We start from the raw sequence: 25,925 nt of genomic DNA, 5'->3' as shown, positions 1-25,925 counted from the left end.
GGAGAGGGACAGGAGCGATCCATGATTTCTCCTTGATCTTGGCGACTTTTAAACTTCGATCTCCTTTGCAATGTCCTTCAAACGTCGTCCTTCGCATTTCCTAACCTCATTTCTCCTTGATCCTTGAAGGAACGTGAGTGTTTTGATAGTATCGCCTTGGTCCTTGTCCAAAGGACAGGAGCGATGTTGATTTTTCCACGTTCACTATGCATTTTGACCTTCGATCTTTCATTGTGATGTTTTCCAAACGCCGTCCCTTGTCTCGCTTAACCTCGCCTTGTTTCGATTTTGGAGGAATATGAGCGCTTTTGATAGGATCGCCCTGGTCCTTGTCCAAAGGACAAGAGCGATGTGGGGCCTTTACACCATTTGGCGATGTTTGGACGTTCAAAACTCTTGTTTATTATCTTGTTGTCATACCATGGACCCTCCAGAACATTGCAATATATTGTCCTTACGTAAATTTTGCATGAATTGATCAATACATCTAATATCGCTCTGGTCCCTTCCTGAGGGACAGGAGCGAAGTTCATTATTATGTGCTTGTTCTTGTTTGTACCAACTTGCAATCAACTTCATTGCGTGGAATGATGTCCTTTCGACCTTCTTGGTTGCTCGAAACTTGTTTGCCTTTTGAAATCTACGCCATTATGTAGATATCGCTCTGGTCCCTTCCTGAGGGACAGGAGCGATCTGGGTCTTAGAGCGCAAATCCTTCCATGTGATGACCTTTACAACCTTGCGCTTGATGGAAATGCCTTAAAATGTCTTCGCCACCCTTCGTCTTGACTTGGATCGGCCTTGAACCTTGGAGGAACGACCTTGAACTTGCGTAGAGAGTATTATCATCATCATCGCCCTGGTCCCTTGGAGAGGGACAGGAGCGATCCTTCCCTTGTGGCCACGATCTCACTTTGCCATGTTCCAAGTTTATATTCAACGGGTTCGTCCTTCTTCACTCTATCCGTCCATGCCTTGACATCATTTGTAATTTTGCAAGAAAGGCAATTATATTAAAAATCGCTCTGGTCCCTTCCTGAGGGACAGGAGCGAACTAGGCATTTAACACTGGTATGGACGTCCCAAAAATCTTCAATTTATATTCAATGCGCTCATCTCATGTTCTCCTTTGTTTTTGAACGTAAACTTGCCTTGACCCTTGTCTGGATTTTGCAAAATGAAGGAAATCGCTCTGGTCCCTGGGAGAGGGACGAGAGCTACAAGGTACCTCGCCCTGGTCCCTTGGAGAGGGACAGGAGCGATTTGATTAATATAGGTCATTCTCCTTCGTTTTTGCATCTCAAATTATATTCATTTGGCAAAGTATCTTCCTTCGGACGTCCTCAAATCATTAAGTTTTCAAAATCTTGCAAGGACAAGGTGAAATTTGAATTGTAGCTCCGGTCCTTCACTGAGGGACAGGAGCGATTTTCCTCCTGGAGGCATTTCTGTGCTCATAAAAATCTTCAATTTATATTCAATGGAAAGATCTTGTCGTTCTCTATCACTTCAAACGTAAAATTTGTTTGGACTCTGCAAGGATGATGAGATATTTGGAAATGAGCTCCCGTCCTTCACTGAGGGACAGGAGCGATTTTGCTCCTACAGGCCAAAATAATAAGATTTTTCACATTTTAACACTTCACGAGGCGAAAACAAATCAATTCCAATGCCTAGGATCAAAATTCAAAAAGGTCAAAATTTGGTCAAAATATTCAATCAGACAAAAATTCACATTGACGGTCAATACTTAGACAAATTTAAGCCCTGCATGAACATTCCAATTGAAAAATTAGACCATTTTGCCGAATTTATTGCCTTCAAAATTTGCATTCTAGAAAAGAAGCTCAAAAGCTCTCAAAAAACAACTGGATTTTGGCTTAAAAAGGCAAAATCTAAAACCCTAAGGCTTGGCCCTAAATCCAGACAACTAACTAACTAACAAAACCCTAAGAACGAAAGCGAAAACAAGCGAAAAACAAGCAAAAAGAGGGGGTCCCCATTTGCGATGGGGCGATGTGTGAAATGGTCACAACAGGACACAACCCCCATCAATGGCCAATAGGCAGAAGCTGCTGAAATTCACCGGCGACGGGAAGGAGGATCCCGTCAGGCACTGCAGCCAATGGTGTCATGAACTAGGACGAATGGATGATGCAATTCCCAATGACATTGCCACTATAGTTAGCCATTTGAGCAGTTCATGCGAGTTGAGTTGCCATCGACTGGTACTCGGATATTGATAAAACTGTAGTGGCCACATGGGACACGTTGCGGAAAGCCTTTGAGGAGTTCCGCCTACTTTGAGACGACAATGAAATAGTAGCCGAAATCTATGGCACAAAGCAGAACAAGAACGAGACGGTCCGAGCCTATAGTCGGTGGCTCAAGGAACTGTTGGGGAAAATGGAGAGTCAACTAGCGGATGGTTGGAAAAAGAGATGGTTCGTGCAGGGATTGAAACGCTCCCTCCGGAAGAAGATGAAAATTGTTCCACCAACCTCGTACGATGATGCATATGATAGAGCGATGGATCTCGAGAGCGAGACCAAGACATCCAAGAAGAAAAAGAAGAAGGATAGCTCGTTCGAGGATGATGACTCTTCCGAGGGAAGCAACAGCGATGACGAGTCTAGCAAAAAGGTGCAAGCCCTGCAGAAGGACATGCTGAGGATGATGAAAGAGTTGAAGGTTATGAAGGGAGGTCCGAGCAAGACCGACGAAGGGGAGCTTTGGTGCACGGAATGTAAGACGGACGACCACACAAAAGGCTCCTGCCCAAAGAAGGCCTATTGTGATATATGCCAGTTGATGGGGCATCCCACCAGGGAATGCCCCTACAACATGAAAACACGAAACCAACAAGTATTGCTTACGCAGGAACAACCAACTACATCGGGCAGTACCGACAACTCCCAGGCGAACGACAATGCAACATCGGGAGGCTATCGAGATAACCGGTGGGGAGGATGAAACAACAATAACAACAATAACAATACAAGGAGCTGGATCCAATACGACTCCAAAGGCCGACCAATGATACAATGCAGAGCGTGCAACCAGTGGGGGCACTTCGCTCGAGAATGCCCGAAGGGAGAGGCCACACAATATTTGTGCAAATGGTGCAGACCGGGAGACCATGAAGACGCCACCTGCTCGAAGTCCGGTGTCAACTTGCTCAATATCGAGGAAACCAAAGAAGAGGAAGTGCTGGCCGTAACCCACGCCCAAGCCAGACAAGCAATGTGCCCAGACCCGGAGATGGAGAAGCGAAGGGTACGGGAAGCACGGGAAGAAATTGAGAAAGAGATATGAGAAAGGGCGAAGGCGAAGGGTACGGCGGGTTCTTCCAGCTGACTGGAGGCGAAGGAGGCTATACTAAATCAAATTTTAAAACTGGAGGTGCCTGTGAAGGTACACGACCTCCTCTAGACGATGCCTCAATTACGAACGGCGTTGCTGAATAATCTCTCCCAACCATGTGCCAATACCAACCATCGCACAGATGTTCCTGGGGGGTCTGCAATAGACCCCATGCTGCTGGCAGTTAACACTGGAAGGAACCCGGCCATTGTGGAGATGGGTATCCTTGGCACCATTCTAACCGATACCATCGTTGATGGTGGATTAGGAGTGAATGTTCTTCCAGAAGAAACCTAGTGGAAGCTGGGGAAGCCGACGCTGTGGCCATCTACATTCAATCTGCTGGGAGCAGATCAACATGGAATCAAACCCATCGGGACACTGATGGGCTAGCAAGTTACCATCGGGACGCAACCCTTCATACTAGACTTTGTGGTAATCCCACTAAAGAAAAAAGGGTATGATGTGATCTTAGGGAGAGGGTGGCTAGTGGCAGCCAAGGCCACCCACAACTGGAAGAAGAACACTCTGTCTATGGAGAATGGAGGAAGGAAGTTTATCATAGACCTTGGGACGCAGTTGGTTAGTGAGGAACTGGCATCATCTTCGAAATCGGAGGGTGAAGGAGAGGGCGACCTGAGGGACGAAGGACGGGGCTGCAGGGAGCCCAATGACGAAGGGATTCTCAAACTAGGAGAGTGCTCTGAGGATGAGACAGGGTCATTGAACGGGCTCTTCCACTGGCAGATGGAGGATTACGAAATGTTCCAGAGCTACAGGCTCGAAGTAGAGGAACTAGAGCAAGTAACAGCGGAGGTGTACCTGTCGGAATACAAAGAATATTGGAAGGGAGATGCCCCAAACCTCGATGATGTAGATAATCCCAAGATCATTCGTGTCGGCAACGATTGGAACCCTATGTGGAAGGCCGCAACCTTCAAAATCTTTATTCTTCTTCTTCTTATGTACGGGAAGGAGACCGTGGTTCCTCTAGAATTTATGGTTCCAGGTCTTCAGATGGCCATTGAAAATAGACTTGCCATCAATGGGTCCAAATTGAAACCCTACCACGAGAAGCGCGTAGGGGACTCGAGAGGCCGGAAGGACACTCGAGAGTCCGGAGGGGGACCCAAGAGGATGGAAGGGGACTCGAGAGGCACGGGACCAAAGCGGGAGACTTGCGGGCGAGGCAAACTGAGAAGGATGAAGGGCAATCCTAGAGACATGGGATCTGAGCCGAAGACTCTAGACAATTAGATTAGGAAATTGAAAATAAATAAATAAATAAAATCGGTTGAACCACCACAGGAGACCATCGTGCGGTGGGACACCATACGTTGCACCACCGTCGACGGAGGTCATTGGTCTAGGGCGGAACTCGGCGGGTATTCATCCACCGTACGACCTTCCTAGCCACCGTACAGGAGACCAATCACCGTACGACACCAAGCTTTAGGTGACCCCAGTCACCGTACGGTTTAGCCACCGTATGGGTTCACTCCATCGTCTAGCAGATAACCTCTATACGGGCTCCAGACATTACAGTCCATAGGCCTGAAGGAGCACGATGGCGACAATTTAAAAGAGGGTGAAAGAGAAAATACCATGACACGACAGGGATAAGATAAACGGTGGTGATGGCACGTGAGGAAAAAAAAAACGACGACCAGAATTAAAATCATTTGATGGAGTTTGGAGCTAGGACATTGAAATATTAGAGTGGAGAAGCAGGTTTTTGGCATCTTAAAATATCACAAAAATGATGTGCCCCTCAACCCTGCTGGGGCGCTGCCCCAGACCCCTAGTTTATTTTTGAGCTACAATACACTTTTTGAGTTGGGCGAAGGCATCAGAGAAGTCACAGTAAGTGTTGGGGTTGTTCTGTAATGTGAAAAAGAAGCCTGAAGGTAAGCATTGGCAGGGAAGCCATAAGCCATAGAGGGAGACAGATTTGGAGGTTGTGAACAAATTTGAGGGAAGGCATTGCAAGAACGCGAAGTCGTATAGCAGCACTAGGGAGTTATTCAGTTCAGTTATCAGCCTTTGGGGAGTGTGATGGAGGATTTGAGGCGTCTCCTAGCCTTTGTGCCAGAAGGTTGTGGCCACTTCCAGGCATGAATGGTATGCTTTGAGGAACTCGGAGTATGTCTCGGCTAGACGTGAGGTTGCCTTGATGGATGCACAGAGGGCTCGGGAGGAGCGGACCACCAGGTTGGAGGCAGTAGTAGCATGAGACTTAGCTCAGCGTACCCAGGAGTTGGATGCCGAGAGGGCAGCGTGGGTGGCTATCGAGGACAAATTGGCTAGGGAGACAGTATCATTTGAGTAGCAATTGGTGGAGGCTGAGACTAAAAAGCGTGTTTTGCAGACAAGTTTGGTTTAGGCACAGGAGGATTGTGATGTCAAGGAAAAAAACAACTCCTTGCGGAAGCAATAATGGTGACATCCACACTTGAGCATCGGATGGTAGCAAAAAAGGGTTTTCAGGCGAGGACATAGCAGGTGTACGAGTTTCGGGCTCGACTGGCGTCAGCAGTTCACGCAGTTCTCTACCTTGGTTCTGTTTAATGTCATCTCTATTTTGTATTAAGTCGTCCGGAGACGACTTCTTTTCTTGGGGGGGATGATGTTGCCGGGAATAATCATTATGTTATGTGGTCATATTATGTTTATGTTGTCGTCGGTAATAATGAGTTACGACAGTCAGTTAGTTAGTCATCTCGAAGGGCAGTTGGACGCGACGGTTGGTCGCACCCCTTCGGGTATTATATATTGCATACCTTTCCTTCTTAGTATCATCATGATAGTTGAATTTGGGTGTGATGTTATAAGCACTTGATGTACATGGATTGTTGAATTAATACAGAAACTGGTTCTTTAATATATTCTAATTATGTTCTGTGCATTTACTTTCTGCGTTTAATCGTTTACCCGTATGTGGCAAACATTCGTAAGCATTTTTTAGGGTTTTCGGAAAACGTTTTTTTGAGTTTTTGAGTTATTTTTCTTATGAAACATTTTAACTTCACAACAGAAGAAAATGAGGAGGCATGAAGGGTTTTGTTCAAAATCGCATTGTTTTTTAATTGATTTTGTTCCATATATGAACATATTTATGGAGTGCAAGTATTTTCGAGTTGCAAGCAAAAGGGGATGTTTCATAGTCGTGTTTCAGCTCTTCGAGGAATGGAGATCAAGTCACTATTGAGAGACAAGCACCATCAGTCTATCAAGCTGCATTTGTTGCATGATTCCTTCCATTTTAGCCGACGACCATCCAAATCCTTCCATTCTTCTGCATTAACCCTGCAACTTGTTGGTTCGCAAAACCACAGATTGGAAAACCAAAAGACTTGCCAAATCCTCAAGTAGTCCAATCAGCCTTGGCCAACGGATAGGGATAGTCAAGGACTAGATCCCTCTGCACTTTAGGCTCCACTGAACCTAGGTGGGTATGCCTCTTCCTCTCAAGCACAAAAGAGGTTATTTATATTGGATTTAAACCTTTTAGCAAGTTTACACAACTGGCAAATTATTGTTCTGCAACTATGCTTTATTATATGCTTTAATTGAATGCTTTGAAAAGAAATAATTGTGAATGTATATTGAAAATGAAATTGCTTTCAGGACTTAAATGAAATTTGCATAGATCAGTTCATATAGGATTTGGGAGGAACGTTTCTCTATCAAGGACCTTGAATGCATACAGATCAAAACCTTAAAAGATCAATAACAGACCAGTGCCTCTACCTAGGGATATATATGACACTTTGTGGACAAAATATCTTATCAACTCAAGAGACAATTTCTCATCAACTATGAAGGTTCAGTATGCGTTACACAAACAATAAGAACTCAATGTTTCACTTAATGCAACGGCATGCGATTCACATCATAGCAAATCTATAAACAAATTTATCAAGAGGACAAAGATAATCATCAACACAGAAGTGTACACAATATTTGGAAAAAGAAACAACGAACCTTGTATATTAATCTTCAAGAAATAATTGCATACATAAGCTGCACTTGCAAATACTCCATTACAAATTGCTTGCACAAATTGATACTTCTTCTTCCTATAGACTTCTCTAATACAAAATGATATTCAATCCTTACAACATTCTGTTTTTTTTTATGATTCCCCCTCACTTTACATATAAGAATGACTCCCTATAAGAATGTCAATCAAAAGACATATATGAAAGGACACACCCTTTCATTCACAGAAGAGAAAGCTACAGACAGTTACATTCCAAAGGACACACCCTTTGGTTTAATAATTAATTACAAATGAGAATCCTTAAAAATACTAAATGATACTTAAAACATGTGTCTTTTATTCTCCGCCTTGATAAAATTCTTCAGCAAATATCCATTATCTTCTCATTATCTCCTACACACAAGATAAGCCAATCAAATTCCTTGATTTAAAATTTAAAACATATTCCACCTTAGCTTTTAGTTTGAAAAGTCAATAATCTTTATTTCATTATACTTGTTTAAATAATTCATTTAAATCAAAGTATTTCCATCTTTAAGAAAATAATTTTGCGAACATAACATCCATTTATATAAAATAAGGTTTTATCCTAAAATATATATTCAAAGCACTTATTTAGGATAAATATACATAAATTTCATCTTTAACGCACATTCAAATAATAGATAAGGCAGCGTGATACGATAAGAAATACTTCCCTTTTATTATTCTTTCGGCCAAACTTCCTCCCTCAGCGTGCTGTTCTCATGTCCTATCGATTCTGTAGTTTCATCGATACCTTTTATTTTCAATGGGACCGCTTCTGATTTCTTCGATGAACTTCATGTCGATGAAACTGCTGCTTTCGGTGAGTCCTTTTAGAGATCCATCGCGGCTTAGGTTTGTTCGATAAGTCATTTTTTGATGACATGCCACCTGACTGCCACTTCAGCTGCTAACTCATTTTGACCGGACCCACCCTTTCACTTTGGTTCCTCTTTGTCGCTGATCCGTGATAGATATTGATCGTGCAATTTTCCATAGCGGAATGGCGACAGCCGTTGGATCTCTTTCAACTTGCACGGTTGTTATCACACCTGGGCCGCCCACCTCATCTGCCGGGCCCACCACGTGTCACCTTTGGATTGGCTCTGGGGTCTCTGTCCTGCCACCTTAGCACGACCTCACTAATCGCCGGAATGAAGCTCTCCTTTGTCGCCTAGCCGCGATGGATATTCATCGCGCATCTCTGCGTAGCGGATCAGCGACAGTCGTTAGATCTTTTCCAACCTGCTCGCACATTATCTCCTTCGAACTGCTTCCTTAGCGGGCCCCACCACTCGGTAGCCATGTCGCGGCGAATAAACGTCGCACATCTTCCAATCACGGTATAGCGACCACCGTCAGATCGAGTCGGCCGATCGTTCGATCTTCCTTATCTTCTCGGCCTTTAACCTTGCCTAAGCGGTTCTCCTTTCTCTTTATCCATCCGTGCCGCGTGTCACTCTTTGGTTCGCCTGCGGATCCACCTACCCACCACTTGGACTTGGGTTCTTCTTCTGCGCTCCACCACGTGGCACATCCTGATTCGCTTGCAAATCCATCGGGACGACACCTCATCTGCCACCTTGGCAGTCGCTATGTCGCGGGGGATATAGGTCGTGCAACTTCCTATTGCGATATAGCGACCACCCTTGGATCAATCTCGAACTTGCATGCTCGTTAACCTCCCCTTTTCCGCACGTGCTTTGTCGCCAAGTCGTGGGGATAAACCAACGTGCATCTCTATCTTGCGGTATAGCGACGACCGTCAGATCTTCTACGATCACCGTCCGATCTGCCCAAATTGCTCGATCTTTAGCCTCCATCCTCGCCAGTCTTTCGCAAAACTTTGGTTGCCTTGAGATGCGAGTCCGCATGCGTGGGGTCCACTGGGTTCAACCTTCTTCACGCCAAAAGCCATTTGTCTTTCGACAGTTATCATACGGGTCGCTTTGGATTTAAGTGTTAAAAGAGCCTATCCCACAAACAATGTGGGATAAAGGCTTTCCCTCTTCTGACGCAACTCCATGTTCTTCAATTATGCTCCTGCAAAACGATTTACTAGCATCCGACTGAAAAGCTCTGAATTTAGATTTGCCTCTAGAAAACATATCAAATAATCTCATATGAATTCAAAATTCGAAACGTAGGGTCTTGAGATATACATGAAATACAAAGGAATAGTTAATTTGACATGAAGTGATGAGATGAAAAAGAATTATGGTTTGAAAAGGTATACCTGGCTTGACTCGGAATTTGTGAAACATATACATACCTCGAGCTGACCTCTTGATGGATGCATCAGACCTGGTCTCTGTAAGTTAGAATTGAACAAACTTACTTGATTATAGATGTTACACATGATTGAGCATAGAAATCTGCTTTTTGGCATAAATTTGGAACTCTAAAATTTGCAAATTTTAGGCTTCCAACACAACTTTTGCGTGCCATTTCTTCCATTTCCCGCTACTCATGACCTTGTCTGTGGCTGCTAGGCGTTCAAGGAGGCCATAAATATTATTTTAGGGTTTTTTCTGTCATTTATTTCTCTCACGTTTTTTCATCTAAAAAATTTTACCAAGTATTTTGAATTTTTAACAATACATGTTCGTAATGTGAAATCTTATTTTGTTTACATTTATTTAATTTTTTATTTAATTTTAAAGGTCTTTTTTCCATTTATAAAATTTAATGATGCACTATAAATTTTTAAAAATAAATGTTTATAAAATTACAAATGTCAAATATTATTTAGTTAAATTAAATGACTATTAAAAAATTCACATTTACAATATTTGAATTATACATTGGTTTATTTTATTTTTATTTTTTAATATTAACATTTAATAAATAAAGCTATCATATTTTAAAATATTCAATTTAGATTTTAGACTATTTATATAGAAAATTTAATATATTTAAATTATATTAAAAAATATAAAAAAATTTAACATATTTAAATTAAATTTAACAAATATATTATATTTATTATTTAATATAATATTGTTTTATTTTAAGCTTAACATATATAAGGCGACTTTAATGTCGATTTTTTTTTTCGAATTTTTACCCTTGCAGAACTTCATCCAAATTTTATTGTTGCCAAACTCGAATCCGAACCTTGTGACTTAGCTACTTGGACCACATTTTTGTGGCCCAACCTACTCAATAGCCTCCCTGAGGACCTCAAACTGGAAATCAGCATCTTTGCAATACCTTGTACAATCAACTACCTCGAGAAAGTATAAGCCCTTTGCACATTGAACCATAACGTTGATGAGTGGACAGTGTCTAATGTCTGTCCACCCATTCATAATTATGCTACATCGAGACTCTGTCCAACATGCCTTCATCCTCTCCATCAAAATATTGATCTTGGAATAGTTCTTATCCAAGATCGAGGTCCTCAATTTGTTCTCACTTGGTGGCACATATGATGGTCCTACCCTCCTGGCCACCATCGATATCATTTTCTTATAAGGAGACCAAGCTACATGAAATAGTATGCCATTGGCAAAGACGAACTTGCCAATGGCATCATCTACCTCATCCTTCAACTGTGCATTAAACAATTCAGCAATGGGGTTACTTTGCACTTGTAGCGTGTGTTCCCCTTACCCTCTCGTGACTGACCCACAACACTCCGAGTGGATGAAGGTTCTGACATCATTCCTGATCTGGCTTGCAATGTATGACTAGAAGCAACTGGTTGGCTCTGCTAAACTTGTGTCCTATAACATAAAGTAGTAGGCATTGCAACTGCACTGTCCTCCCCAAAGCTTGTTATCTCAATTCTATATTTGACATTTGTAGCTTTTTGCAAAAAAGCACATGGTTCCACACCTTTCCCTCAAATAAAAAGAAAGTGTGCATTAACTCTAGTAATGTTGCCAAACCATTCTACACTAAAAAATTTTGCATCTCCACTTCCTTGTGCCATCACTTGACGTCCCTATGCTTGGTTTTTTTGGCAAACTGTTTGAAAGGAGAAGTAGGATCAAAATGACCCTTAGCGTACTGTGCCAATATTTCAGAGGGGTAATCTATTATAGCCGGTGCACTTGCCATGGAACTAGTTTGGGCTTCTAGATCAGCCCCATGGTCACCCCCCTTAGCCTCAGGTTTAGAGTCTGATTCATTTCCACTATGATAATGCATTTCTATCTCATCCTCACTTGTATCATGAGAGCTCATTGTGACACTGCATTTCACAAAATTAAAAATAAATTCAATAATTTTAATATTTATTTTAAAGTTTTAACAAATTTGAAAACAAAAAAAATTAGATTTGATGTCGAATCTTGAGGGCAAAATGAAGAATGATTCCTATGTTACATTATTTATTTTTCCCTCAAGGTTCAACATCAAATCTGATTTTGAAAATGAAACAAAGAAAAACCCCCCAAAAAAACTGAAAATCATAGGATAAGACAAACAAAAAACACCTACCTTGAGCTTGAAAAATCTGTCCAACTTGAAATAGAATCTTCCTCTTTTTTTTGCTCCTTGTCACTCTTGCACTTGCACTCACTCAACAAACTTCTTTTCACTCCTTCAAACACTCTTTTCTCTCTTCAGCTAGCTGGTTAAAAAATTAGAAAACCAAATGTGAGAAAGTGAGAGGATTTTAAGTGCTTTTGTAAGCTTTGGAAGGCATACATGGGGCCCACATAAGATTAGGGTTTGTCAATAACCCGAAATGCAAAAAAAAACACTTTTTGCCACATTAAAAACTGTGATATGCCTAGAAATCTGTGAGATGCTCGAGGGATGCCTAGGTCTCTCCAAGACTTTAGATGTCTCCAGCCGTCTTGGCCGTCTCATTTGTAATGGCGGGACTGTGGTGGGACATGCCATCTTTGTCTCCACGTCTTCAAGATGACCCAGTCTCTGAAACGTGGGGCTTGGGGGGGGGGGGGGGCGGAGATACGTTTCGGTGGTTCACTAGATACTATATACATGACTTAAAAAATGATACTATAGTCTACTACAAAATTGTCTCATCTATGCCTTAGCAGCTCCCTTAGAGGGTAAGATACCCTTATACTTTACCTTGAGATGAGCCAAAGTCGCATCCCAATTAGCCTTTGCTGAGGTAAAAATCTGATTCTGGCATTCAAACTGTATGTACAAGTCCTCAGCTACGTCAACATTATCCAACACTTTCTTTTTCTGCTTCGTCTACATTGCTTCCCCCAAAATACTATACAGGCAATCCAACCCCAAATCTACTGCTTCTCTTAACATATTAAATCACTTCTTAATTTGTTCCCTCTTCTCCTGCAACAAAGATAGTTGCAAATGAAGCTGCTCTATTGGAGCCCTAGTGGAGCCATCTTTATCTTTTGCCAAATCATATGCTCATAAGGGTATTTACCCTATGTTTTGATCTTATATGATGTCCCCTTCTCAATTTGCCCTAATATCACAATTGCAACAAATTAGGGTTAGGGTTACATCTTACCAAATAAATATCTCTTTAATGACACAATCAGTGTTCTTCCGGTATGAACAGTTTTTATCTTTTTAGACCATGCATATATAAACCGGTAAACAAATAAACATATAACAAGAAGCAAATAAACCATCCACATAAATAAACACCATAACACAAAATTTATACGTGGAAAACCTTAATGAGGAAAAACCACGGTGGGATTTGTGACCCACAATATCAGTTCACTGGCCATATGAAAATATATTACATATAATAGGGGCCTGCACATGCAGAAAGGCACATTGCCTAGAGCATACTGCTCATCACTAAAGAGCCTCACTGACTACAAGCTTTCTGGTAAAGTAAATTACTGAAAATGAACTCAAGAATGCATCTGCTATGCCAAATAGAGTTCCGGTTTTGGTTCTGCTCTGTACCGGTTCATAAACCCTGAACTATTACCGATATCTCTTCTCCTCCAAGAATGCTTTCCAAGCTATCTACAGATCATTGCATGATATAAAATTCGCATACAAAATGATCTTCATACTTATATTTCGCATCATACAGTTCTGCTATATTCTCCTATATCCACACATATCATATGTCTCATCATGTCAAAAATAACCTAGCAGACTGACCTATATACCTATTACAAATAATATGCCTTATGTCGGCTTACAATACATTTGCAAAAGATATTCAATGTCGGCCTTGACAATATTTACAAAATGATTTATTAAGTAAATCCTCCTGGATGTCGGCTTCCAATGAAGTATTGATGTCGGTGTCGGTGTAGCCCTGAATGCTCCAAAGCTGGTATTTGCGGGTATATGCCTCCTAGTGCCGGTTTATGACTTCCATCAGATCTTGTAGCCATCAATGACAACAAAATGAATCCAATGAGTGTCAATTGCAAACAAAGTGACCCATTTAACAACAGACCATGGATTGGAATTTTGCAAGAATCATAATTTTAAGACAAGCTGCATCATTTTGTAAATGGTTTGCACAACATCATAGATATCTCTGAAGAACTTACATATTAAGATGAGGACTAGAAGTGCGATATACATCTATGATCCGAATTGTTTGGTCTACTTTTGTTATTTTCACATTCTATATCTAATCCAATTATAAAGTTACCAAAATTCTTCTTTTTGACATGGTATTAATTTTGACCTTAAAAATATAAGGAAATGGCCTTGGTCATGTTAAAATATTTTGATCAACCTTTGTGTGAGCGTCTTAGAGAGATTTATATTTATGTAACTCATCCTTAAGGTCCCTTATATATGTACTTAGTAATTTGTTTTAATTAGTTTAGAAGCTTCTTGTCTTGAATGATAGTAATTAGTAATTCCTTTGCAGGAACTTATCTTGCCAAACTGTGTTTGGGAGGGTTTGAACTATGCTCACATTTATGTAGCTTTGGGGTTGGTAAAGCTTATTTGGCTTTTAGAAATCAGATCCTCAGTTGAACCAAACGTTTAGTAGTGAGAGCTGTCGGCCCCCTATCTTAATAAGTTAATATTCAAAATGATATTATTTGGATAAGTCTTTGTCTGTGATATCTCATTGCTATCAAATATCTCCCGTTCCTCTTTGAAGCTTGTTGAGATTTTGTGAGTGTTGACCTTTTATAGCCTATCATAATTTGGTTTTTGAAAATTTGGTTTGTGGAAGTTGTCATCATGAACTCATGTTAAGTAATTTCAATCAATGTCTTCTCATGGAAATGTTCATACAGCCTGAATGGTTTTATACACTGTATGTTGTATTCAAACTAGAGACCATTTGGTATGCCATAGGCCTTAATACATATAGACACAAACCAAAGTGACCACATCTTATACCCAAAACTTAAATCATGTGTATGAATACATACCATATATTCGGTTTGATATACTGTCATGATTACATATGGACTTCTGGTCTGTCTTCTATGTCTCTGAACAATCTGAACTAGCATAACTGCTCTCAAATATGCCCAATAGACATCATCAGATTCACCAATGATCAGAACACATATTCCATTCATCTCCTTAAACAACACATATTGTCAAACATCAAGTTGACATCAATGACAACACATATTGCCAACAGTGATTGTATAAGAATTTACAAAATTTTTGCCATCTTCACAAATGTTTGATTCATGGAATCTTGCCAAGATCCTCCAATATGAGGTCAAGGCAATGAGTAGCACATGGAGTCCAAAATAATGATGGGTGCCTATCAATTAGTAGTCTACCTGCAACAACATGATTTTAATGTCCCCACTTTGAAATAGAATTTAATAATAATAAATAATAATAATATAATTTAAATATTAGAGATTAAATTAAAATATAAAAGAATATAATTAATTAAAATTTAATTAAGTTAATGAATGGTCAAAAGACATGGAAGGACAAGTTGTGACTCCCTCAACAATGAGATATAAAAGGGAGAAGAGAACCTCATTTGAGAGGGGGATAATTGGGAAATTAGAAGTGCACATCTGATTTAAATAAGAAGTGCAGACCTGATTGTGAAAGGTTATTTCTCTTTCAAAGGGCATAAATAATGAAGAGTTGCACTCTTTCAAAAAGATACTAATGGTGAAAGGGTGTGTCCCTTGCCAAAGGGCATGCATGATGAAGAGGTGTGACCTCTCCTTCACATCGAGAGATATAAAGGAAAGGAATCAAAGCATAACATCACCATGGATTGGATCAGATCAGAACTGTTACGAAGTTACAGGCAGTAGCATCTTGGTTCTTGGTGTCATACTTAATTTCATATATATTCATAATACATAGAGGAAATTATAAAGTCTGCCAGCAAGGAATATACATAGAAACTGCTAGGAAGGAAAAGAGAGGAGGGAATAAACATGGAGTATTGATCTGAGTCTGCCAGTAAGGTAAGAAAGGAGCACGGGAAGAATCTTCAAGTCTGCCAGGATAGGAAAATAGGAGCAGGCAGCAACAGGTATGTAGAAGACCAATTTTTGTTAGAATATTAAAGTATAGCAGTCAACAGATTATAATTATATTAAATCTTATTGATATATCATTAATGGTAACTGTTGTGTATATTGTTAATCAAATAGAGGACATTAATATGATATTTATTTGAGAGACAAATTAGATAAATAATATTAAAATGATAATAGTGTTAGACTGGACATATAAATATATATCTGCACATTAATTCTAGAATACATAATACAATTAAATTCAAGCTGCACAAAATATTTTAATGCTGTAACTCCATATGATGCGAATAATATAAGGAATAATAAATTCAGTATAATGGAATAATGGCAATAAATGGTTAATACTGATACAAAGATACTAACAGAAAATATTGATGATAACACAATACAAGGCACTAATGTAATATAATGGAATGTGACAATTATATCAGATATAATGGATTATCATAATGTGATGAATTGAATAAATATAATAAATGATTCATTGTAAATGAGGGACTCTCTTAAGTACGCCACTCCATAGTGGATGCCTAACACCTGCCACATGGAGCCAAGAGGGGTGAAGCATATGCTCTTGGGCTTAAGAGAGAAGGTGGTTGTGATGAGGGGGGACGGCGATAGAGCACCTCGCTGGGTACGCCATTCCATGATGGATACCTAACACGTGCCATATGGAGCCAAGGGGGATATAGTATTCTGCCCTTGGGCCTAAGAGGGATGGTTTCTTGGACACCCTATCCAACTAATGGACTAAAGAAATTGATTAGTAACTGACTTACAAACTGAATTTATATAATAATCTGATTTCATCTAGGAAATATAATAATCTGATCATATTCAAGAATTATAATTCTAACACTCATTAATATAGCAGATTTGATATCATTTAATATAATTCATATTTCAGTTTAAGTATTATTTCATATATGTTCTCTAATTTTGTTGCAAGAAAACAATATACAAAGGTACGCCTATAAAACCCAATTGCTTATTTATAGATTTGGCCAAATTTGGGTTAAATTAAAGCGTAACTAATTAGGGGACATTACATTTTCTGCATTATCCGTAGCCACTTGCACCACATTATGCTCACCCACCTCAACTAGGACTTCCTCCAAAGCTTCACAAAGGAATATGCCATTTTTGGTGTGTCCCGAACCATCAATAGATTTGATGAATATAGTGCCACTTGAAAAAGAAACAAAATCAATGATTCAGTAAAGCATAAATTAAAAATATTATTCACTAAATCAATGTGTTTTAGGAAGTACAATCACTCGAGGAAGAAACAAGAAAATTCAGCAATGTTCTATTTCTTCTATCAGTTCAACCTTTGATCATGATGGTGCAATCCTTCCTCCATATCAATCACTGCTCTATTGTGGCTTTCACATCAGCCACCTTTGGTATCAAAATTGGCCCTTTATTTCATCTTCACTAGGGGCTTTGAACTCCGCCCCACAAACGATAATGGCATCAACCATGTTTTGCCAATAAGTAGACCTAACACATCACAAATAAATTAAATAAAATAAGTATTGTAAAATAGAAAGTTTAAATTTGAATTCGACATACCTCTAAATATAAAAATTCAAGAGAGAATCAAGCTATAAATTTTTAAGCAAACAAAAAAGAATTACCTAGTTACATGGAATGGAATGAGGCAATAGAACCAAAAGTCTCCAATAGCACATTTCGCTGCATCATGTATGTCTTCGTTGCATGGTTGGGAACTTAGAGTAGTGCATGGCTAAATATATGAATTTAACTTACATGTACAAACTCTAGGCCCAATGCTAACATTCTCACTGCCATTGCCACTACCACTAGCACCAACTCTAACACTACCAGCATCTAAAGATGGACGAAATGGAAGCATGGAAGAAGACTCGCCATTACCACCAATGGTTGCCATCTCCTCTCGTTGCCTCTTTTTTTATTCTTTTTGTTACTCAAAGGTTTCTAGTTGCACTCGCACTTCATGCATAATCTTAGGAGGCACATGTGGGCATCGATTAGCATCATGGACTGCTATATGTGCAAGATGGTATTTCAATCTATTAATGCCTTCTCCATGATAAGTTGTTTTTCAATTAAAACAAGTTACTTCTCGTTTCTTTTGCCCAGAAGTAATTATAGCATGTTTCCAACGAGGGTCTCTTCTAACTAGGGTTTGGGACATTGTGATAAAGACAATTTGAAAATCTTAAGACTGCTGCAACAACATATAACTATATAAGTATAAAAACATTAACATTTGTGATTTATAATTAAACTAATATATTAAGAAATGCAGGGCTTGCAACTATAAGATTAAATTATTTTTTACAAAAACATGCTTAGGGTTTGTTCTTTGATCTACTAAAATAAAATAGAAAAAAAAAAAGAGGAAATCTAAAAGAAAATTAATTGTTTGTTAACAAAACAAAAAAACCTTCAAAATACAAACTCACCTCTTAAATCTAACTTGAAATCAATAGTGAACTCTTTCCAATCCTTCGTAGACACCTCTAGATGCACCAAAAGTAGCTATGAACCTGCCCAATTGTGATTCAACAATCAATTTTTACTAAAACTCCTTGCTGATTTCCCTACAATGCAATCCAAATTTGGCTCACAACTCTCTTTTATTCTTCTCCTTTGGCTTGAAAATGAAATGAAGTTAGTTTTGGGGTGGTGGAGGAAATATAAGTTAAAAAAATCAAATTAAAATGTTAATTTTTATGTATTTTTTTCACTTTTCCATCTTTAGCCACGCAGCCAAGTCTTAGGCTCGGAACCCGCCAAGACTTGGCGAGTCTGGCAAGTGCACCAGACTCAGCAGCCAAGTCTCCCGGACTCAGTGAGGGTGCCTTGCCTGGAACTCATCGAGTCTTGGCGAGCCTTGTTTCTTTGCTTTTGATAATACCCTGGGTTTCCTTAGCACAACTTGATTCTTTAGCTAAGAGTTCAGATAGCTTGGTTTGCTTGAAACTGTTTTTTATTTGAAACACAGACTATTCTTTTTACTTTGGACAGCCATCATTTGTTTGGTTTGGAAAGAGAGATCTTCCATAGGAATAACCATTCTTGTTTTCTAGAAATGTACTACACTTTTCCAAAACGTGTAGTTTCTACATCAGTTTCATTTTATTGCAGCAAGCAAACTATGTGAGTTCTCATCTTTTGCAATATTGTTTGTGGCAAATGACCGCATCCACCACAGAATGCATGATTGCATGTTGTTCTAGGGGCTCCAGGTGCGCCATGTTTCTTTATTGATAGGAAAAGCTGTTTTCTTTGGAGAAGGATATGATATCAGAGAAGACCCAAGACTTGCTCAATTCCTCATACATGGGATTACAATTTGGCCTTTTGAGTTGACATACAGATCTTGATATAAACCACCTTAGCTCAAGGTGTTGTTCAAGTTCTTTTTTGGCTTAAAGGTTTCTCTTATAGACCATTCAGATTTCTACAGACCATAATGCTTTGAAAGACCCAAAGAGACACCTCTTTGGAGTAATAAATTATTTTACTCATATGATTACTAATTAAGATCCATTTCTTTCTCATGGTTAAATAAATAAATGCCAACTAACTTATTCACTGAAAATAAACGTCACAGTATTTATATCTCTTAAGCCATATTTTGAATGCTATAGCTAGTGAATTGATTCTTTGGATATCCGCCAGTTGCCAAAATCAATATTTGCTGTTCAAACTATATATTGTAAACAACACTGAGGGTCTACTTATTGCTACCTCGTACATATATTGTGTCAAATTTTTAACTGCATCTTCTTCAAGTTCTACTTTTGTTAAATTAACATCATTATTGATAGAGATGGTTGATGATGATTTTCGTTGGCTGCATTCTAATGGTTTAATCTCTAAACCTTTTGTGTTGAAATGAAAGTAAAATTTTACCTTTGTAAGTGCATGCAGAACTCAATTGGAGAAGAATCACATCTAGCAATAGAGACCAGTGGTCATGGTGCTCTCAAGGAAAATCATTGGCTTGATGATGGAGCATACCTCATGGTAAGGCACAATCATCCTCACAATATTTAAGATGGATGAAGTGTGAATGTATTCCATTTGCCAAACCTATCACTAAGTTTCAATGCAGATTTTGGTGATGCTACTCATTCAAAAAAATAAAACTTACTGTATTTAGGTGGCATGCCAAAAAATTGTAAATGTACCTGCAGGTTAAGCTTCTTAATAAGCTTGCATCATCCAAAGCTGCAGGAGATGGTCTTGGCAGCTCTGTTCTTACCAAAATGATAGAAGGATTGGAGGAAGCAGAAGTGGCAGTTGAATTGAGACTTAAAATTGATCAAAACCATAAAGATGTTTTTGGAGGGTAATACTGTCTAATAGAAGATTAATTTTATTTGTTTAGAACTCTTCAAATATGTATGTAAATGAAGAGCATATGCTTACATTATATTTAAAACTACGTTCGATGAAAATTTTCTTTTTGATCTTCATAGCATTAATTTTTTTAGAGGGAAATGGGCACATTTTGTGACTGGCTTTGAAACTAGTTTTAGACTGATTTCACTTCCTTTTTTCAGATCATTCCGTGATTACGGAGAGGCAGTGCTTAAACATTTGGAAAATATGTCAGATGCAAATCCCCATTTGCAGAAAGCACCAACTAATTATGAAGGGGTAATTTTTTTTCCATGTGCAGTTGAACTGAATATTTCAATATTTTTCTACATACTCATTCCGAAAGTCTGTTTCAGGGATAGAAACTGTGTATCCATATCAATTCTCAAGTCCTCTAGGAACTCTACTTAAATGTAATATAGCCACACCCTCCATTTCTTTACCGTGTTTTAGGGGGTCATGTGTTTAGGCAAATATACTTTCTTTTTGTTGGAAGCTTGGTGTAAAAGGGAGAGAATCTAAAATGTGGTTTGGAGGGTCCATGCCGATCTTAAGTATCATATTTCATTCCATTCAATTGCTCTCAGCAAAAGTGAATGTGTTTTTGATGGAGATATTCTTGCTTCTATTCTCATGTCATTAGAAATGACTTTTGGTTATTGTGGGAGCAGGTTAGGGTATCAGGATATGGAGGATGGTTCCTTTTGAGACTTTCTCTTCATGATCCTGTGCTTCCTCTAAACATCGAGGTAGTTATAAGTGGATTATCACGAAACATTTTTTGGTGAGATTTCCTATACTTTTACATGAAGCACTAACAGCTGAAAACTTTGACAGGCACCAACTCAAGATGCCGCATTGAAGCTTGGATTGATTGTTATGTCTGCTGCAGTAGAGTTTAGTGCATTGGACATTTCTGCATTGCAGAAGTTCATTCAAACTGCTGAGACAAAAGGAGACAAAAAATGATCTGCTAGGACATTCCTCAGATTGGTGTATGAAATTAAACACAATTTTCAACATCTTTTCTTTCGTCAAGATGTATATCAGCTAATGCTGTAGAATCTACCTAAATGGTTACTCTAGTATTGTAAGCGATATCATAAGTTGTGGAAGGGTTTACAATGGACATGAAATCTAGATGGCTTGATATATCATTATAGAAGTCAATCCCTATTTGTTCAGAGTACTGTTATTGGGCTTTGTTCCTAGCGATGAATGTTTTTTCTGGAGTTGAGCTAGCAGTAATGGATTTTTTCGTTTCTATTTTCCAAATTTTAATTTGTCTCTTGCTTGGATCCTACAAGATCATCTTCTCTTATTTTTAATAACATCAATCATTTAGGCTCAGTATCATCTATAATTCAGTTGTATATATATTTCTATATTGCATTCTACATGTTACATGATGAGGATAAAATAACATAGGACCACAACCAGAATGGGTGGCTTACGAGCTTTACATCTTCCTCATATTGATCCCCTTAATGATCTGAGTATGCACTATATGCAGATCTCAATAAGTATATCATGGTGCAATACGCTTTTACTGTGAGCGTGGGTGCGTTAGTTACCGGGTAAAGTCGCATTGAAAGTAAATGACATTATGGAGTATCTGACTTTTTACATGCATAATATCCGATTATTGTGTTTGACCGAGTGGAAAATAAAGTTAGATTTGGTAATTATTTTCCTCATATACAATGTGTGGCATAGAGTCTTCCAATACCTTGGGATAATTAGTTGAGAAGCTATACATATAGGCATCTACCATTGTAAATGCTCATGAAAAGTTTTGTATCATAAATCGGGAAGAAGATCGGAGGAATTGCGATTAATCGTCAATCAGCAAAATTCCTGATTTTTCCCTATAAAAGACGTAATTTTTTCATGAAATGTCGACTACTGATTTTGACAGGTTTTCTTTGATTTCCGCCCTTTTTTTAGTTCAATCGCAACTCATTTAGGGGTTTCTTCCAGTGTTTTTCAGTAAGGTTTTCCCATGCAATTTTCAGCAAGGCTTTTCTGCGATTTTCGATGGCATTTTACGATTGGTTTTTTCCAAAAACTTTCAGCACACCCATTTTTATTTATTGATTGCAAGCTGGCGAACCCTAACATCTGCAAGTTTTCGCAGATGGCGGCATGGTGAATGCGTATTATTCACTTCAATTTTTTTATTTATTTTGTTTTTATTCCTTTTTAATTTATATTCACTCTATGATAGATATAATAACACATCTATTATAACACAAATAAATAATTAAAAGAATATAGATAAAATACTATATATGTTTATTATATCTTATTATATAATTGAAGTAAAATACGTAAGAGATATCAAATTATGAAAATATTCAATGTTCATAAATAATAATATAGAGTTAACACATCTATTATAACACAAATAAATAATTAAAAGAATATAGATAAAAGATTATATATGTTTATTATATCTTATTATATAATTGAAGTAAAATACGTAAGAGATATCAAATTATGAAAATATTCAATGTTCATAAATAATAATATAGAGTTAACACATCTATTATAACACAAATAAATAATTAAAAGAATATAGATAAAATATTATATATGTTTATTATATCTTATTATATAATTGAAGTAAAATACGTAAGAGATATCAAATTATGAAAATATTCAATGTTCATAAATAATAATATAGAGTTTGTTATTAATAAGTTTGAAGTGAAATTGTTGAATATGAAGTCAATATATATTCATTATAACTATTACAACATTTGTAAACTTATTAGCAAAATTGGAATTTTACAATCATTTGTGGACAATATGTTAAAAAAAATCAATCTTAGTTAATTATTTGCAACGTCTATAAGATAATGTCGCAATAGAGTTTAGTCATAGTTACAATGTGTAAATAGTTTAAAAATAATTGGTAAATAAAAATTCAAATATATTTTGAATTAGTTAATCATTTATTAAGTGTAATAACTCTTAATTTTAGTTTTTTCAAGAAGAGTTTGAACCTTAATTGTCATATTGGACGACATGCAATGTAGGTATTCCATAGTGTGCATGTAACAACCAGAATGATAGAATGACCTAATGCAGTATAAATCTGATTGAATAATTGAACTTAAAAGATTTGAGTAACCATTCTTTAAGTGGTCCTATGTGATAACTAATTTGTGATTGTCTCTTACAAAATCTCATGAACTTCATACCGAGTTGATTAGATAGGTTGTGTTTTACGATGGTCATTGTTGGCTTAATAGTGACCTTTTAGATACATACAACAAGGTAAAGATTTCAAAACTCGTGGTATAGAGGAATTGACTAGTAAAACAAATTGTAATCTCAATTTGTAGATTATTGAATTTTACATCTAATGTTGTTTTCACCTTGGTTCCATAAAGTAAGTTAAAGTATAGAGCAGAATTTTACATCTAATGTTGTTTTCACCTTGGTTCCATAAAGTAAGTTAAAGTATAGAGCATAATTATCAAATTTCCTTTGCTTGGTTCTTGGTCCATTTTTTAAATTTTTGTTGACCATCTTTTCTCTCAACCTATAGCGAACACTAAATTCTTCTATACAAAGGACATTGATTGGAAGTTTCCAGTGATAACCAAGTGGACACCCATGTATGTGTATCTTAGTGACTTGCATGAAAATTATTATTAGCTTTTACATTAATAATAAATAGGAGAAGATAATTTTTAAAAAGATTAATTAGAATATCTATATATGATTTTAAACTTTAAGCAATTATATGTTATCAAAGTAAAGCAAAATATAATAAATCTAATTTATATATGTAGGAAATCTTTATAGTTCATTTGATTAGATAAATTTATAAAAAAATGTTTCATATAAATTGAATATATAAAGTTAAACATGAATTAGAACATAACAACATTTATGTGTAGTTTAACTTTATTATAACAAAAAAAAAGTAATGCAAGGATGTTAGTAATTATTATCATGGTGGAAAATCACATTCATTAATGATAATTTATGTTATATTATGTATAAATAATTATTTATTTATTTATGTACAATATCAATATTACATCTATTTGGTGGAATTGGGTTCGAAAAAAAGAAAACATTTGCTATTTAATGCTCAACATTTTTGTTTAATTTTTTTCTTATTGCTTTATGATTTTTAATTTTATAATGTGAGGATGCTATAGTGGTTTGTAATTTATTTCATTTTTTTTATATACAATGCAATAGATGAATTTTTATATAAGATTTTATTGGAAGAAGCTATGAGATATATTGGAACACTGAAAAGCCATGGAAGCAAATTTGAACAAAGATATATTACATCAAATTTGTTTTCTTCAACTTTTTGCTTTGCAAGTTGTCTACCCATTTTCATTTTTTCGTAACGATCATATGTGAATGTTGACATATTTTGAGACTTTCCTGTAATTTTACTTGAGACACTGTCGTAAATGTCAATCTTGTTCTTTCTCTTGGTCCTATATCAGTTGTGTCTTTTAATAGTCAATGTCCATGCTAATCTTAATGGTAATTGAAATGTTCGGCCCCTTTGTATTTGGGTGATAATCTTCAAATAGTATTCCTGAATAAATGTCAAATCCAATTGTGACATATGTTGGTAGTTTGAGTGGAGAACTTCTTGGTTTATAAATAATATTTCAAACATATCCTAGAGCTCTATTTACAAGTCCTTCTTGTATCCAAAGATTTGAATTTAACATCACCCTTGATTTTTTGTTGATTAACATCTCTGGATCAAGTGCATCATTTGAACAATCTTCTGCTTGATGTACACTTCCTAATTTTTTTGCAAGACTGCAACAAGATTTTTCAACGAATATAACATTTTTTTGTTATGATTATGAACATTTTCATTTGTGGAGAACAAATGGACAGTATTGTAAAACTCAACATTACTTATAACATCTATGCTAATAGGGGTTCTCGTCATAAGTAACTTCCAACCATCAATTTGTGGGTTTGCATCTCTTAGATTTGTCAAAAGTTGACATAACTTTTGTAGTTGGTTGTTTTCTCCATCTTGTCTGAATATTTTATGTAATGTAACTGCAGTTTTGAATTCCTGCCATAATAACTTTGCCTTTTTGTTGTCATATGTCAGTCTATCATTGATTGGAGGCAATTGACCCAAATTTCTAACCAAAATCATAGATATACCCAAAAAATGATTGGCAAAAAATATTTAAAAATTGTGTAGTAAAAATTGTATAAATTTAATAGAACGATAATTAATTGGATAAAATTTGTATTAAAAGGGTTAATATTTTTATTACACAATTAATTTGTATAAATTTTAGTAAAATTAATATAAATTTTTGGGCATCTATGAAGTGAGGCAGACTGCGGACTGCTATGTAAATGTGTTCAACTTTCATGATGTTTTGGTTAGGACTTCATCTTGGTCAGTATACTTCAAGAAGCATTCGACACTTGGAGATGATTTGTGGCATTTGGTATTCTGGACAGTACGATATATATTGTACTTTTGTGGCATATTAGGGATTTAAGTTTCACAACCTTTCTATGTAATATCGAGCAAGGATCAGAGTTTTTCTTTCTGGTTCTTTTCTCTGGGAGCTCTTTGAATCAGCTTAAAGAAATATTTAAATAAAATATATTAAGTGGCACTGCCACCTTTTTTCAAAAAAATAATAATATAAATTTTTATAAATTGTTTAGCCAACGGTTAATATATATAAAAATTGTGTAGTAAAATTTGTATA

At 37.1% G+C, this 25,925-nt stretch overlaps 1 protein-coding gene across 7 annotated transcripts in view; it reads left to right on the top strand.

Annotated features, from left to right (window-relative positions):
* Window positions 1–21,462, top strand: part of LOC131032484 (uncharacterized) — a 243,020-nt gene extending 221,558 nt beyond the window's left edge. For 5 of the 7 annotated variants that reach the window (XM_057963484.2, XM_057963481.2, XM_057963478.2 and 2 more), the window contains 5 exons: window positions 19,726–19,830; window positions 20,001–20,155; window positions 20,370–20,466; window positions 20,859–20,936; window positions 21,025–21,462. In XM_057963484.2, the coding sequence (XP_057819467.2) occupies window positions 19,726–19,830; window positions 20,001–20,155; window positions 20,370–20,466; window positions 20,859–20,936; window positions 21,025–21,156 (567 nt within the window). In that variant the 3' untranslated portion in view covers window positions 21,157–21,462. The remainder of the gene's footprint in view (window positions 1–19,725; window positions 19,831–20,000; window positions 20,156–20,369; window positions 20,467–20,858; window positions 20,937–21,024) is intronic. The other 2 variants (XM_057963480.2, XM_057963479.2) reach the window with 1 other exon arrangement.
* Window positions 21,463–25,925: the final 4,463 nt, after the last annotated feature.

The sequence above is a fragment of the Cryptomeria japonica genome, chromosome 11 (assembly GCF_030272615.1).
Source record: "Cryptomeria japonica chromosome 11, Sugi_1.0, whole genome shotgun sequence".
Taxonomy (NCBI): Eukaryota; Viridiplantae; Streptophyta; class Pinopsida; order Cupressales; family Cupressaceae; genus Cryptomeria; species Cryptomeria japonica.
This window is presented reverse-complemented; position numbering and strand designations above follow the sequence as displayed.